At 44.5% G+C, this 17,257-nt stretch overlaps 1 protein-coding gene across 4 annotated transcripts in view; it reads right to left on the reverse strand.

Moving 5' to 3' along the window:
• The window catches only part of UBR4 (ubiquitin protein ligase E3 component n-recognin 4), a 114,251-nt gene that overhangs the window by 13,455 nt on the left and 83,539 nt on the right, over window positions 1-17,257 (reverse strand). For all 4 annotated transcript variants that reach the window (XM_074933897.1, XM_074933895.1, XM_074933896.1 and 1 more), the window contains 19 exons: window positions 16,973-17,082; window positions 15,748-15,889; window positions 14,648-14,729; window positions 13,880-14,053; window positions 13,183-13,304; window positions 12,548-12,745; window positions 12,341-12,421; window positions 9,164-9,251; window positions 8,297-8,424; window positions 7,697-7,804; window positions 7,102-7,221; window positions 6,161-6,351; window positions 5,743-5,916; window positions 4,981-5,080; window positions 4,129-4,347; window positions 3,430-3,543; window positions 2,109-2,251; window positions 1,388-1,513; window positions 34-228 (listed from right to left, as the gene is read on the reverse strand). In XM_074933897.1, the coding sequence (XP_074789998.1) occupies window positions 34-228; window positions 1,388-1,513; window positions 2,109-2,251; window positions 3,430-3,543; window positions 4,129-4,347; window positions 4,981-5,080; window positions 5,743-5,916; window positions 6,161-6,351; window positions 7,102-7,221; window positions 7,697-7,804; window positions 8,297-8,424; window positions 9,164-9,251; window positions 12,341-12,421; window positions 12,548-12,745; window positions 13,183-13,304; window positions 13,880-14,053; window positions 14,648-14,729; window positions 15,748-15,889; window positions 16,973-17,082 (2,615 nt within the window). The remainder of the gene's footprint in view (window positions 1-33; window positions 229-1,387; window positions 1,514-2,108; window positions 2,252-3,429; window positions 3,544-4,128; window positions 4,348-4,980; window positions 5,081-5,742; window positions 5,917-6,160; window positions 6,352-7,101; window positions 7,222-7,696; window positions 7,805-8,296; window positions 8,425-9,163; window positions 9,252-12,340; window positions 12,422-12,547; window positions 12,746-13,182; window positions 13,305-13,879; window positions 14,054-14,647; window positions 14,730-15,747; window positions 15,890-16,972; window positions 17,083-17,257) is intronic.

Below are 17,257 nucleotides of genomic sequence, written 5' to 3' on the forward strand. Positions count from 1 at the left end.
GAAGACAGCTAAGACACACAAAGAGATACTGACGTGTTAAGAACATAAAGCACAGTGTGAATAATATATGGAATGAGGTGTATATTGCTCTCCCTTCCTCCTCCTCCAGTGTCCACACTGAATGACTGCTCCATAGCGAAACGGAGAAATAGTAGCTTAATGTCATGGACGTTGAGCTGGTAGGTGGGTTCCCGCTGCCCTGTGCATTCCTGGAGGTATGTGTTGTGCCTGGGGAAAAACAGTAATAGATTATATTGCATATATATTCACTCCTTTGGGAATGCAGGTCAAAATTCTCCTCCCACACTGCAAACAAGTCAGAGCTCAGAATTAAAATGCAAATTCCATCCCCTTGGATTAACACCACAGAAAAGGGAGCTCTTTCATCTTTCTTGGGCAAATCCAATTCAGTGTGGGTTTCCTGAGCATAACCATCAGCACTGCTTCCCCACTGCAAGGCCCTGGGATGTGGTTCCTTGGCTGACATGGACTAGAGGTACAACTGATTCTAATATCTAACACAACATTACAAATGCAAAGGATAGAACTATATGGCTTAGGGAATTAGTAATGGGATACGGACTTCTTCCGCTCAAGCTCAGTGGTTAGAATTCAGTAGTGATTGAAAATCATTTAACATCTGACCGCAGTTTGGCAATCTATGCAACTGACTTGCTGGTGTCGACCAGATTTGTCCTCCCCACCACCACGATGGGTACCCTTTCTTAATAATCAGCATGAAGATTAAACTACTTTATCCTCCCTTTACTTTCTACTGCTAGCAATTCAGCACAATTGCAAGTACTAAACTTCCTTAAAAATACAATGCAGAGTGGAGATTCAAACAAAGCTTTAGAGTGATTAAAAACAGAGCCACAACACAAAAGTCAATAAACACTCAGGAATTCAGTGAAAGAGCTGTATATAGCTTCTTTGCAGCTACCACTAACACACCAGAGCTTGGATACGGGTTCTTTTTGGAAGAGAGGTACAAAACTCTCCAGTGGCAAGAAGCTCATTTCTTAGCAGAGACAACTGCCAATCCTGCAATGCCAGCAGTCAGGGCTTACTAACCATAAGGGTTGATATGATGATGACGACGACAATTTTGGGCTCACCTAGTGGTGGATTTGTTTTTCATGTTTCTACCTTACCAGTCTGTGCAAGACGGCATGATATGTTACATGTGTACTTTAATTGGAACGTCGCTGATAGATGGGGTGGTGTAGACTCTGGTGATCAGTAGTGGCTCCTAGTTGTTTGTAGCACTGCAAACTCCATTTGGGGCTTACAGTCAAACTTGTTCACACATATGTATCATACAGTAACTCCCCAGCTCATCTATTCTGAATACAAACCAACATTAAGAGTAATATTCTATACTCACCTTGCTAAGCAGGTTGCAAAAGCAGACTCTGGCACGTGGGGCCCCCACACTGGTAGAAGGCCATTGCACTTGGTGTTGGCATTTTGTAGGGCTGCACTCTCCCATTCTTCCCGGCCACGAGCCAGTCTGTATTGACAAAGAGGTTATACACAAAGGGATTACAATTAGTTAAGCTTTTGTCTAATATCACCATCCCCCCACTCTGCTGGATCTTCTACAGTGCTCTTCATTCATAGAGCTCAAAATGCTTTACGAAGGAGGTCAATATCATTATCCCCATTTTACAGATAGGGAAACTGAGGCACCAAAAGGGAACATGAATCACCCAAGATCACCCAGCAGGCCAATGGCTAAACTGGGACTAGAACCCAAATCTCAGAGTTCTAATCCAGTGCTGGCCACACTGCCTACCCTTACTCTAAGCAGTAAATGAAAATGGTGGCACTCCATAGCTGCTTAGTTCCATTAACACCCTTTATAAATAGTGCTTTCCAACTTCACAGCAACATGCACTGATTTTAGTTAATGTTTAAAATTACGATATTAAGGTGGCCATAATAAAGATGGAGGACAGCAGCTGTTGGATGGATGATGGAACAATGATCTCTGGATAACCATGTTTGTGCTGAGTTGCATTTTGCATTGTGTTGGATGTTTAAGGGACATATACCATGATAGGTAACTTCAAGAGCAATGACCCAAGAGACAGATCAGATCTTACCTGACAGCTGCAAGATGACAGTCATAATGGACAATGTTGAAATGAGAGACCGTGCTGTATCCCTGCTGCTTTCGTGGCTTGTTCTCAAACTCTTCAAGTGCAACCCGCTTGGTGAAAGTGTAAATACCCAGAACCTTTGTAGGCTGTAACAACCAAAGCTTTATTAGCGATGAATAAAGTCCTACTTGAATTGTCAAAAAATTGCAGACGAGCTGCAGGCAAGCCATGGAAAATTGCAGAAAAGTAATAATGGACCCTATTATTTGTGGTAATAAAGTTCATTACTACTTTTCCATGATTTTCTGCCGTCGGCTGTCTGGGGTTGAGAGTGGGGTAGGGGCCCCCGCTGTCAACTGCCCGGGGCTGACAGCAGAGGCTCCCGCTCTTAGCCCCAGGACGGCCAGGACTCCTACTGTCAGCCCCCCATGGTGGGGCTCCTGCTTTCAAAATTATGGCGGAAGTCTAATATTGAGGAATCTGCAATTTTTGGGACCTTAGAGATGAAATATTTGCCCCTGCAAGCATTTAGTGGTTTGCCACTCATTCAAGAGTTACCTTCCTAGAGATAAGGGCCAGTTATTAGGTTCAAACAAGCTTTTCCCAAGCAACCACTCACCAATTCACGTTCCCCACCTGGGAAAGGGAATCATGAAGACAATTAAGAAGTTAGGACTACATTATAAATTGGAGAAAGAAGCCTCTTGGCAAAATATGCCACTAGCAGAAGAGATGGGTGGAGATTACGCTCTGCTGAGCCTATACCTCTCCAGCTAAGAACAGAGCCTGCTAACCTGCACTTTATACTGAAAGTAGAAGCAAACCACAGAAGATATGTAACATTAAAATCCATTAGTAAGACTTGCATCAAGGTAAGTGAATGTTCTAGGTGAGACCCTTCACTAAGGTTTAGCTGTGGTTTCAAAGAGTTTTTTTGAATTTGCATTGTTTGTACTATTCCCCTCCACGGCACCTGTGCAGGAGGGACTACTACTAAAGCTGGGCTCTATATGAGATCCACTCCAGCTCCGTACTGGAAATAAACATCTCATCCCCTTTTCCTTCAGGATTAGATACATAGGAGCTAAGCTGTGCAGGGACAATCAGCTCGGTTTCATGCAGATGGTGAGGGGAAGCCAGAGAAGAGATTTAACGAGTACCATCTTCATTTCCAAAGTACAGCAGAGAACTGCAGATCCCAGGAACAAAACCTGAGATCACCTGGCCCTACAGTGTCACGGCATCAAGTCTCTGTCAAGCACCAGGGCGCACACTGGTGATTTTCCTCGTATCACATTAGGGCTTTCCTGTTGCTGTTCTGTACCTGGAACTTATATCCTTCCCTGCAGATACAGCAGGTCAGTCCTGGTTCTTCTATCAGCTCTTCCATCTGTTTGAGGAGTGCAGTCTTTGTCACCACCTGGCCCTTTTCATTAGTCTGAAAGAGAGAACAAGTCAAATATACTAGGAGAATGAAACCAGAGAGGAATTTATATTTGCTAAATCTCAGAACATCTTACTTACTGGAAGCAGAGAACATTGGCGCACAGAATGCTGCTCAAGCTGTACAGCTATCACAGGCCTCTGAGCAGAATTGGGAAGCTCCCATAATCTTGCTACTGAGAGTCACCAATCAAGATTAAGTCAGATTTATAATATTTTCGGACCTCAGAGATTTCCTGCAGTTCTATATTACAAAAGGCAACCACCAGCGCATGGAAAGCTGTTATATATTGAATACTAGATGACAAGATTATGGTCAATGGACTCTTGCAGGCATAACATTGCTATAGTTGGAGCTCCCAAACTGCTAGCATCAGAGAGTTAAAGGATTTCCCACCCTGACACAGGTAAATGACCCTCACTCTTCCAAAAGTCACGCAAAGACTATGTGGCTCAATATTTGTCTTGCACTTAAAAACAAAACAAACAAACAAAAAAAAATTCGGTGGCATTTTTAGCAAGACAGGAATACGACAACCACCATAGAGCACTGGAATCCATTACTGTGGATAGGCATTACCGTCATTCCCAGAGTGCCTAAGGCTTTTTGCCTCATTGCCATGGCCATGCGCTTCTTCTCTGCACGTGTCTCCTTTCGGGCTGCATCTATCTTCTTGTTCACCTCTGGATGTTCCCTGAGTGCCTCCAGCAGGTTCTCCGCTAACGTCCCGATACCTTCGTCACTGGACACTTGCTCCAATTTGTGCAGGTTTGTAATGGAGTCTGTACCTATTAGTACCTGTTAGAGATTAAAATACAGCAGCTTCTTCAGGAAAATGTGAGCAAGACCCCGAACAATTTCACCTAACCCAACCTGCAGCAGTCACTGACTGACTAGTTAGAGCTTTAGGCTACTACAAGCGTTTTAAGGGGAGTAGTTCACTGCAATGCTACAGGCGAGCAAGACTGGTGTCTCACAGTCTTCCACAATGCACCTGATTCATGCCCTAAAACTGCATACCAAGGCTACATATATTGAGAGTAACCAAGAGTTAAAAGGAGTTTGTCATATAAGCTACTGAAGAAGTGAAGCCTATAAACCACCACCTAGACCACAGGAAACCCATCACAGCCATAGTCTATAGTTCTACCTTGCACTTCAAAGGAATTGGAAAATTTAACAGAAAACAACGATCTTGAGCTACAGAGAACCAGGCTGTACTTAGTCAGAATCTCTCTGCTTGAATGGGCATAGTCAACCCAATAGTTCTTTCCAGACTAATGATCAGCTGTGTATGAGAACAACATTGCTCTCCAAACTCAACCACAGATACTACTATGAAAAGATTGATCTAGCTACAGCCACCATATAAGCTCCCAGATACAAGCCAGCCACCTGCTTCCTGGTCCATTTCCAAGACTATCTCCTTACCTGTGTGGCAGGGTGTTGTGTGGCGAGACCTCGAAGGAGCCTCAGGATGAAAGGAAGTGCTGGACGAGATAAAAACTTCTTCCATATGTCTGCATCCAAACTACACAGAGAAGGTAAAAACTTACAGCAGCTGAAAGATAAATCACCAGCACTGAAAAGTATCTAGCTTCCAGCCAACAGCCAGCTTGCACTATATAGGCTGCTAGGAAAGACGGCCACCTTTTCCTCATCCCCTCCACACACACACACACACACACACCCACCATAAACCTACAGTCAGAAGGGCTACTTTGTTGCATCCTGTCTGAGCTCAAATATTTAGTTTAAATTTTAGACATTTATTTATAAAACCTTAATATGGTAACTGAAATGACGTTCACACTCCCTCCTCCACACTGCACACACTATCAGCCAGCTCCTCACTCAATTGTTAGCTTCAGGTTTTGTTTTAGGCCCATGAGATGACCCTCAGTGTGAGAGCTCTGTTTTAGGGTGATGGATAAGATACAGCCAGGAAATTAGGCCATTTGGTGCATCTGAGTAACCAAGCTTAGAGCGGGTAGTGTCTTTAGGTCATCTAATCCACATGTGCCACCACTGTAGGTCTGTCCCTTCAGGAGTTCATTCACCAGAGATTCATCGAGCCTAAACATTTCCAGGGATGGAAGTCCTAACCCTCTCCTTGGAAGACCATTCCATTTGGTGATGATGAAATGAGATAGGGATACACATGGTTACCACACACCACAAAGTGACCCTTACTTCTTTGCACTGGGGATATGCTTTTTCATGTAGTCGAGTGCATTCTGTGTAATGCCTTTCTGGAGGATGAGATCTTTCAGCTGATGCCCATTGCTGTTATTCTTTATGCCAGCTGCTATTTTACAGAAACAGTCTAGGAAAACTTTATCATCTCCACTGTGTTCCTCATCATACCTGAGTGAGGAGAGGAAACAGCAATCAAGTTAGGGCTCTCCTATGGACCCAGTAGATAAAATAATGGTCCACTCTGCAGATTAACACACGCACATCAGCCCAGATAAACTCTCCAGAACTCCCACCTGCCACCCAGACTCCCCTTCTCCTGTAAATATCCGTTAGACTAACGGGAGCATCCAGGATGCTGATTTATTAAGATTTTAATTTAATTGGTGCTCTTTGCTGTCGGCACAAAACGTACTTGTCAAAGTTACAGTAGGGCTTGAATCGATCCACCAAGATCTGCATTTTCTCCATTTCCCCAAAGGACAGATAAGGGATGATGCGTAACAGGCCTTGCAACACACTGGGATTGGAGCGGACAAAAGTGCTGTTAATCTGATCCAGCAGCATTACCAGCTGATCCTTGTCACCAGTAAGGAGGAGGTTACCCTGCAAAGAGGAGAATAATTTATGTTCAGGATTAACCTATAGGCTTCAGGAAAATCCTCCCATTCCAGTGGTTTACTGACTGTTCCCTATCCGGAGGAAATCCGAGTTTCGGGATCTCAGTAAGACAGCGTGATAAAGAACAAAGACAGCAACGCTAGAATTCTCGTAGCCATGGAGAAACTGCATTTTTAGCACATTTCCAGGTGTCTAATGGAACAGCTGTATCAACCCATCTAATCAATACCTGGCATCCTGCAACTGCTGTTAAAATGTTCTCGGGTCGAAACAACCTAACCCTAGCCCAAAGGAGGTCCGACTCAAGCAACAGTAGTTCTAACAGATCCACTGGGCTAATGGTACCCTCAGGGGAGGGAGAGAAGCCCCATTTCTTAGCGTGTCTCACATAGTTCACATTGCCAATTATTCAGAAAACCAAATTTGGTTTCAGAGTTCATATGAAGGCACTCTAAAGGACAAGGCAGATTCACCTCTTTCCATGTCAGCTGATCCAGCTGCTCTGACCCAACGCACCACTACTGTGCAAAAGAGAGTTTGGTAGGAATCTTGCAACGCTTTTGGTTCAATGTCGCTCTTCCTCCTTCTGTCCCCAACACAGTCTTTACTGTTTGATGGCACGGCTTAGACTCCTTGTACAGACCGTGGAAGGTCTGTACCACTGAACAAGACATTTACAAGCCTTGGATTCCAGTCAGTATTTCCCTCTCCATGGCACCCAGAACCAACACTCACCTTGTCCTCACTCAGTGGTTCTGCATTAGATTCATCCAATATTATCTCCATGATACTAAGCACCTGCTCTGCCACTGCTGCTCCTCCACTGTCCTTACTCTCCTGCTCAGCCACCAGGGCCTGCACAGAAGATGATATTAGTCACTACAGCACCAACTGCTATCACTAATAGATGGCAGAGGGAAAATCGGGCTGATAGTCCTTAGCTTAGACCAGCACTGAGAGGATATTTAAGCTCTCTTTTGGTTGCTATGAGGCAAGTATGACTGAAATTTTGGGTAGCTTAAATACAACCGAGCAGATGAAAAATTTTCAGAAGTCCTGGTAAATTTGTGCAAGAGGATCCTGTTCATTACTGAGGAAGGGCATGAATGTGATCTCAGCTAAGGTGTGGATAAAAGAGTTGTGTTACCTGGAATGCTTCTCTCCAGATAACTCGGGTAATCACCCAAAGATATGGTCTCCATACTAACTCTGAATCTGTGTTCTTGATGCCACCATCAAGCTACACTGATGGCTTTGGGCATGATTTACCATCCAGCAAAAGGTGAGCCAAGGGTACCAAAATCCACTGTAAGCCAAAATTCCTCCTTACCAAATTCAGAGTTCCCAGCATGACATTCAAAGTGTTCATCTCAGGTTTGACCAGGTGCTGACGGTTCACTTTCACTTTCACACAGTAGCTGAACAGTTTTAGCAGCACCTGCAAAGAAACAGAGAACGGGACCTACAAGATATCCATGAAAGGGCTGGCAGGATGGAAGTGAACTTAAAAGCTCCAAACAATCTAGTTAACCCCTTGGAAAGCACAAGGTGTGACCCCTCCAAAACCATTAATCCCAAGAAGAAGATTGTGATTTTCCAGTAAGATTCTCGAATACATGAAACAGTCATTCTAACAACCAGGGGCCTGATCCTGCAAACTGCTCAGTGCCCTCAACTCCCACAGACTTCAAAGGCTTATTCTGAAAAAAAGTGTTAAGAGGGGATTGAAAGGGAACAAGGAGAAAGAAAGGAGGAAACTGCTATAATTTTACCAGACGTGGATTAGTGAATTTAAACTCTGCTGCAATACGTGAGCTGCTGTACGAAGAGTCGTTGGTAGGCTGCTATTGGAAAAGAGGGAGCTTTTTTGACTGCTTATGGATTTACTCTCACAGTCTCTTTGCCATGAGTTGGGGTAGCTCAGACTCACTGTCAAGAGATGTCGGCCTTGTTTGAAATCCTTGATTCCAGTCAGTCGGTTCAGCATGCACTCCAGGCCTCCACACTGCGCCATCACACCTGCCATTTTATAAACCTCTTCCTCATCCTCCTCTTCATCTACAGGAAAGAAAGACTATGACAGGAGGGAGGCAGACACATCAACAGGACTATACAGCTGACCATAAGGAGTGAGGCATTGAAGTAAAAATGGAGATTAACCCTAGCTGGCTTGGCAGTTATAGCTTAAAGTTAAGCAGCTGGGACAAATTGGAGAAAAATTACCATGAGCAAGAATATTAAAGTAGGATTTTGACACACAAGTTCCTTCCATGTCTAACATGAAGTCTAAAACTCCAAAGTGCTGCTGGCTGCATGTTCCAATGTACCAACTAAAGTCAGAATTGAAGGTCAATATAAACAGTTTCTCTAATCTCAGGGACGTCTAATGACATGACCATCTTTTCTCTGACTTCGAAGCACTGGACTGAGTTTGATTCCAAACAGTGCCACAAATTTCATGAGAGACCTTGAGCAAGTTGCTTAATCTCTCTGCACCTCTATAAAATGGAGATGATACTTTCTCTTAACTCAGAGGGGGATTGTAAGGATAAATTCATTCATGTTTATGAAGTGCTCAGATACTACAATGAGGAGGAGCTATATAAGTAGCCACACTGATATTATAAGCTACAGTGTTGATTATTTAATCTATTCCTGGCACAGGAGGTAAATATAGCAAAAGAAATGTTTGTCAGTCAAATATACGTTCAGTGCTGTAAGGTTAATGGTGCCATCCTTCTGTGGCAAGCCCCACATTTCAAATCTAATTCCAGTTTCTAGGGAACAAATGCCTTACCTGTAGTGGAGTCCAGCGACTCAATGAATTCTTCAGTCGCATCTCCTAGCAACCCTCGCATGCGGTAAATGATCCTCATTGGCTCCCCCTGGGGAGAAGAATTAGACAAGTGTCACTTTTGCTATGCTGGTATCTGAAAATGTCCAGTAGTCCAATGATGTTCCCTTTAGAGGAGATGACAGGCAATTAAGCTTCAGTTTCCTTTCACCCCAAAGCAGAAGGTAATGCAGGGAAATTCTTGCAAGGGCTCGTTTCTCCACTTTTTATCTTTTCTAGAGTCTCTCCAAAATCACATCCACATAAAACCCCACTAAACCATCATTTAGTCTAGTCTGTTTCCTAACAAGGGCCATTACCAAGCTGTATGCCTAATTAACAGCTCTCCCTCTTATGTCATCTGACTTCATGACAGATTCCTTTAGTAATAGGCTGCACTGTGGTATCACATCAGTGAAAGACATAGCCAAGAAGAAGGAAGCTGATGAGACATGTATGTTCTCGGAGAAGGTACCTGCTCTATAAATCAACCTTCTCTTCTCAGCTGATTCCACGGCACAACCCTGGAAAAGACTGTTAAATAAATTGGATGGGGTGTTGCTCAATAAATCAGGGAGAAAGACAGGCTAATTAGACTGGTGCTTTTAAACAGACAAGTCTCCCAGCAATGGGAAATGAAGGAGAAAAGAGTAAATGGCATTTTGATGAGCTTTAAGTAAAACAGGGTATTAGGAAGTGTGCAAACACAGTAAAGGACTAGCTGCCCTCTTCCTGTGGGAAGGGGGTCAGGTAGCAGGATGCATTTCCAGCCAGAAACAATGGCTGAGCATGTATCACTGAACTTATCATTTTAACACTATAGGTCTGAATACAAAGCAGAAAAACCCCCATAGCTTTGGGAACAGGAGACCTTGAGAGAAAAAACCTGTCAGAGAGCGCACTAAGCCTAATGTGGAATAAGCAGTGCTTAATGTCATAGCAAATACATAAGCACCAGGAAAGCCCTGGGGGAAGATCTGCTCAAAGGCCATGCTAGAGACCAGCAATTAACACCACAGGGGCCCTGGTAAAATGGCAGATGAACAAAAAAAAGCTAGAGAGAGAGACAAGAGAAACAAAACAGGCCTGAGGTTAGCTTCTTGTGAGCCTGTCTATTTCCTAGGGAACTCAAGATGGAGCTCCAGAAGTGCTTTGGAGCGATGCACACAAAGGAAGACAGATGAAAGCTGTTAGTGACAGTAATGCTGAACAAACTCAGCCTTTCACATCCAGCAGTGCATCCTGGGAAAGCAATACACTGGCTACAGAAGAACATCTCACACAAAAAGAAAAGGAGTACTTGTGGCACCTTAGAGACTAACCAATTTATTTGAGCATGAGCTTTCGTGAGCTACAGCTCACTTCATCGGATGCATACTGTGGAAACTGCAGAAGACATTATATACACAGAGACCATGAAACAATACCTCCTCCCACCCCATTCTCCTGCTGGTAATAGCTTATCTAAAGTGATCACTCTCCTTACAATGTGTATGATAATCAAGTTGGGCCATTTCCAGCACAAATCCAGGTTCTCTCACCCTCCGCCCCCCCCCCCCCCCAAACTCACTCTCCTGCAGGGGGGGGGGGCGGAGGGTGAGAAAACCTGGATTTGTGCTGGAAATGGCCCAACTTGATTATCATACACATTGTAAGGAGAGTGATCACTTTAGATAAGCTATTACCAGCAGGAGAGTGGGGTGGGAGGAGGTATTGTTTCATGGTCTCTGTGTATATAATGTCTTCTGCAGTTTCCACAGTATGCATCCGATGAAGTGAGCTGTAGCTCACGAAAGCTCATGCTCAAATAAATTGGTTAGTCTCTAAGGTGCCACAAGTCCTCCTTTTCTTTTTGCGAATACAGACTAACACAGCTGTTACTCTGAAACATCTCACAGAAACACTACTTCCAAATGCTGAATACATAAAAGAGGTCTGAGGGGAGCACATGGACTATTCAGCCTTGCTTTTTTTGGCAGCTCACATGCACCATGGAAGACCAGAACTCATTTCCCCATCTACAGCGCTGCTTCTTAATGGAAAAAGGTGACAATCAACTAGCTTCAAGCTTCATTTTGCACCACAAAGGTTTTAACTCACAAGCTTGATCAGAGGTGCTGCCCCAAACGAACAGCACTACACTCCATATGAGGCACTGGTATTATTTCAAAGCAAACAGAATTTATTTGAATCTGCCTCAGCAGCGTTGTGAAATGAAACACTGAGATAGTGACTGAGAACCAGAAAGTGAAAATGACCAAGTCACGTTTTCTTGTCCAAGGTGAGCAAAATGCAAAGAGTAAACTGTGCATAAACAAGAAATATAAAATAAGATTTAAAAAATTCAGTCAGCCTTAATAATCTCCAGTGCTATTAGCAGGAATGGTAAGGCACACATTTTCTGCATGCGAGATGTACACTGACAGCTTCCTTTTTAGTGCTATCCACTAAACTAAACCCTCACAAACAAGGCAGACACCTCTTGACAGGTACCCAAGGTATCACAGTAGGCTGACTGCAGAGTGGAAACAGAACAGAGAACAAACTCCTCCCTGCTGTGACAGCTTGGGCAAGTCCCTTAAACTCATGGTCTTTTTCTGCAGAAGTAAAATGGGGCAATACCTACCATCACCTCAAAGACATATTGTGAGGATTAATGTCTTAAGTTCTTGGAGATCCTTAAATGAAAGGCACTACAGTAGTACAAAATACTATTGATATCAGATACTCTTTCTGCACAGACATTTTAGGCTGGTCTTTGAAATGCAGAATAATGGAGCAATCTGGTGTCCCAGGAGATACGTATATCAAGCTGCCATGTGCAGATGGAGTGTGAAGTGAACCTTGAAAGGCAGTGACATAAAATGCAGCTGTTTCTCAAAGGAAGGGTCAGAAGAGTCCTTGTCTGAGAAGCCAGCTCAGACTTCTGCAAGTGCATAAGTGCAGCATGGTCACTATTCTTAGCTGCATCAGTATTATGTGCTTCTAAGCCACCAGTATGGCAGGGATGAGTAACAAAAGTGCTTTCCAGTTCCCAAATGAGTGCATGAAGAGATCCTGAGCAACTCGGCACCAGAGACAAAAGCTGACCCCATCTGGTATTGTTTTAAAAACACAGAGAAGGGGGCCACAAGCACATACCTCATTGGTGGGGCACCAGACCTTCTTGTAGACCTCAGCCACAGGCAGATCCAAGCTGATGATCTTATTGTTCACCAGAAGCTGAAAGGAGAAAAAAAAAAAAATCTGAGCACAAGCTCACACCACATCACTGATGCTGGTCACCAGCCTGCCCAGAAACCTGCCTCCATGTTTCTCAGCATGTGGTCAGCAGCTGTGCATTCTCACCTCCATTCCACTGTCATCCTCCAGGAGAGCCACCAGGTCGCAGTCCTGACAGATTTTGTTCTTGATGTCCCTCATGAGCGGCCCAATGCCAGGCTCGTTACTGCTGTAGGGGTTCCCTGGCATCCTTCCCTGCAAGAAATCTTCCTGCTGGGGATCTTTCTCCAGTGTTACAAAGAACTCAGTCACTTCGTTTTCTTCCTTAAGAGCAAAAGCAAAGGGAGAGTGGGTGAGGATTTCCCTAAACACGTCTCTCATCCTCGTATCAGTTACCAGGATTTTCTCTAAGACAGTAGAATCATTAGCTCCCCCTGCTGTATCTACAGACCTTGAAGGAGACCTGATAATACCAAATCATGTTCAAATTCCTCACTGCACATTAAGGCCAAGCCTCAGGCTTCTCTCCTGCTCAGCAATGGCAAAGGAACCCAGCACTGGTATGGGGTCCCCGAATGGGTCCAGCACACTAGTACAATTCTACATTGGTTAATGTCAAACCAAATATCAGTGGAGTCAGCACAGCTTTGGGATCTGTTCTGAAGAAGTGTAAACAACTACTTTGACTATTTTGACAAGCTTGTTTCATTCTGAGGACATATACAAGATCTGCAAACAACTGCAGGTGTCTGCTCACTTACAGGATAGATAATACTGCAAAGTCTCTCAAAGATGAAGACAGGAGTCCTGTAGTCATCAAGGCTGTAGCGTTTAGCGGTTTCAATACACACTGCCATAAATGCCTTTGTTTCAGATTCTGTGCCTGCAAAGAGAAGGGGGCATTTCATATTAATCTAATTTTTCAGTGGGCTCCTCTTAGCCCAACATATACACCACCTCCTCTAGCAGTAAGTAGCACACTTCAAGGCTACCTCTCTTCTGAAAAGTATCCGTTAAACATAGCTGGGGAAATTACTATGGGTTCATGGTAACCAGGAAACCGCTTTGCATGCTAGTGCCACAGGAAAATGATCCTTTCACAACAAAGCACAAAATTCCTGGGAACTAATCAAGGTCTCTTCCAGGCATTTTCTTTAAAATTTCCCTGTGGCCAGGAATGGCCTGGGGCTCTGTTTGCTAAGTTTATTACATGATGAAGGGAGGGAGGTGAGAGAACCATTGACCTACATTAGTGTTTTAATCCCATGGCTAGTATAGATCATGCCATAGTTTTGAAATGTTGTACAATGTGCTTTAAAACCAACATGACGTGGTGGCCAAAGTCATGAAAATCCCTGTTGTGGGGTCCTTGAAGTTGTTCCTTTGTGGGGCTGCACTACAGGTCTTGTCTTCTCAGGTAACCTATAGTCAGAATTCCTGGAACCCAGTTGGCTCTACCTGTTGTCATATCCTCCAGCATCTCCAGCAGCATGTCCTGGGTCTCATCTATCAGCTTTGTTCTCTGCACTACCAGCTTCCTCAGGCAGAGATAGCCATTCAGGACTGTGCCTACCAGACGGCTCTTGAAGTGTCGTTTGATGGACTCCACTTCCACAAAGGAAGAGAGAAGCCCTACAAAAACAGGAGAGATTCAGGAACCATGGGACTCTATTTGCTTTGTAAGCTATGAATTACACATGGCCAGTAAATCTAGAACTATCCTGAGAAGGGAACAAGAAAATGAAATGGCCTGCAGAGACTCCTGGTGTCCAGTCTGTTATTTAGGAGTACGTCGGGTAAGTAAGACAAAAGATTTCAGGTGAAAAGACGGGCCCATTTTTGGGATGGGGATGGCTTGTATGCTACACCAAATGTGATCAGAGAAGAGGAGAGGGATGGGAGCAATCAATCAATCTCCCAAGTGTGGGGCTTATAACTTCCTCACCAAACTCCACTTGTGGGATTGGGGGCTCTTTTCTCCAGCCTAGGGAGTGTGTCTGAGGAGGGACTGGCAGTGCCATAGTCGCTCTTTTCTCTTGGCTACTCCCCTGGCCTCTTATGTTTAAGCCAGCTCTGATGATATGCAGGTGAATGACTTTACTAACACTTACACCTACCATTGGGGGACAGTTTGAAACACTGCTACATGCTTTTGAAATGCAGTGAACCATGCTGCAGATCTTAATATGTGACCATTACATGGGGGTGGAGGGTGCAACTAGGTACCTGTGAGGCTCTTCAAGGCATATCCCTGCTGCAGGTCAGTGCTGAGTGTGGCTTCCTCCAGGGCAAGTAAACGAGCTATTTCCTAAAAATAACATAAGTACATGACAAAGCAGCAAAGCAAACTACCAGTGCCAGGAATGACTGGCTGATCAGTGCTCAGCAAACTCAAAGCAAAAACACCGTGTTGCTAATGGACTCAGTAGAGGACTGGGGCTGGCTATAAAAAGTGGACAGATTGTTGTCTTACTTTGTTCTGGTTCTGTAAAAGCCAGAACTGCAGAACAAAGTAAGACAACAATCTGTCCACTGGTGCCCAAGCTGTATTCCGATTCTCTTCCACTTACTCATCTCGTTTCTATTACCCATCTCTCTGTTGGTCAGCCATCGCACATGCTGTGCTGGCATTGTTCATTACGAATGATGTGATGTCAGGATGCACCTGGTATGTTCCATCGCACACCAGGGGTACTGTACATAACTGTGCTTGTAACATTTTATTCAGCCTCTTCAGGTTCCAGTAGGGTTTGCTATGGGCTAGGATTGGATTTCACTGTAATAAACTTGAGTATCAGGGGGCTGCTGAAACCCAATGACTTGAAAACTGTAACATAAAAACAATCCCTCCAAACAGACCATAATTCATTCTGGAGGAACTGGAGCAGACCTAATCCTCCTGCTCTGCGGTCACTATTTGCTCTCTGAGCCCGCTCAGTCCATCAGCCAGGACATGGTATTTTGGCACAGAGCTGCTGCCAAGTCAATGTACCAGACATTTTTGCTCCTTGGCACAGTTGCCTGTGGAGTACTGAAGTAAAGGGAAGTGGCCGGCTCATCTCGAGGCACGGAGCAGCTGGGGTTAAGAGTACAATAGCCATTTCTGCCCATAGTGATAGGCGTCAGCTCAGAAATACCAACCTTATACAACTGATCCCATGGGGAAGAAAGAGAAATTCGGAATTGTGCACAAAAGCAAACGGGTGCAGCTCTCAGAGTGCAGAAATCAGGTGAGGAGACCGACATTGTGGGGCTTGAGGGGAGCTGCAAGGTTGGCAGAAGCTTCCTTGTGCTATTTACTTTGCTTCCTTCTTACAGATCCGTACCTTAGTGATGAGGTTGCCGACATAGGGCAGAACGCCTCTTGCTGCCAGGTAGACCTTCCAATGTGCGGGCTTGATGAGTTTCTGATACAAAGCTAGGTACTCGGCAGCACACTCTCCAGCAATGCTCAGCTCATCCAAGTAGCTAACACAGGGAAACAGAAGTTAATTGCTTCCTAGTGACAAGAAGCGCTCAGAACTTAAGGATGGTGTGAAAACCTGGGAAATAGCTATAATTGTTTTTATAAATATGGTGCATGCCTCTGTGCGTTTATGATGGATTACTTGTTATGGAGTTAGATCAAACGGGGTTGTTAAAGGAAACAAATAAGAAACGTAAAATAATGGCCTAGATAAGGAGCATCCCAATAAATACTCCAAACAATAGCCAGGTTTATAGCTGTGAAGAAACGACTCCTCAACTCCAACCCTGGTGACAGAGCTGTTTTGCCAAGGCTGGGAAGAGAGAGATCAAACCATTAGAGGACCAGAAAAGATGGTGCTTGAGTGGACAGAGTGTGTCAGTGGAAGCTGACAGGCTGGCACAGAGACCATGCTCTGCGCAGGACGGTCTGTTTGTCCCAGAGATGGGGGTGAGCTGAGGGAAACTTACAACACCTGGCAAGGATTGATTATGGCATAAGACTCTTATTGATTTTACCCATTGCCCTGTGCACATTGTACCTCTGGGGGAATGAACAAATAATGCTTTGTTTTGAAGACTGTTTGAGTCATTTTAATCAACGTGCTGGTCACAGACCCTAGGAATGAAAGGGCTTACAGGTGTCCAAAGCAGCTGAGCTAGTCACATTAACATGGATGGGGAATGGTCCAGAGGATCCAGATGGAGAGTGGCTGGACTACGTGGTTCCACCCAGAGTGAGGATCAGGAAGCTAGGCCTGTCACCTAAGGGGTGCAGCACTTGAGAGGAACTGAAAGGGATCTCAGGCATGGTTCACCTTGTAACTGTGATAGATGGTAAGGAAACAAGGTAGGAGAAGAGCTGTAAGGAACCTGCCTTTCCCCATTTGTGCTTTTTCTGCCCAATACCAGTTCTATCAGTGTTAAGTGCTGCTCCTGTAAAGCAGTAAATGCCCAGAGGAGCCATACTCTAGGGATTGTGGTGAGAACTCTTAAAGGAGTGATGGGCAAGTTCTAGTGGGGATCAGAGAAATCAAATTATGTGATTCACTCTGGTGCTACAAAGCTAAGCACCTTGTGAGATACCTGGTAAGGAGATCGAGGACCTGCTGCTTCCGGCTGGGGATGGTAGCCAGAGCTTCCACAATAGTGCAAGCAGCCTGCCTGGCAGCTTGGGTTGCAGGAGTAAACAGTACCTAAGGTGGGGAAATTAAAACACATGATGTCATTGGATGCAGATAGGTAAACTACTGACAGTCACTAAAATGAGACCAACACGGGGGCAACTGGTGGCCTAGCAGTAGTGCTCTGTATTGCCATGCCAGAGACCTAGGGATTGTCTACATGAATACTTACTTTGCAGCAAATGGG

The sequence above is a fragment of the Natator depressus genome, chromosome 18, assembly GCF_965152275.1.
Source record: "Natator depressus isolate rNatDep1 chromosome 18, rNatDep2.hap1, whole genome shotgun sequence".
NCBI classification, from domain to species: Eukaryota; Metazoa; Chordata; order Testudines; family Cheloniidae; genus Natator; species Natator depressus.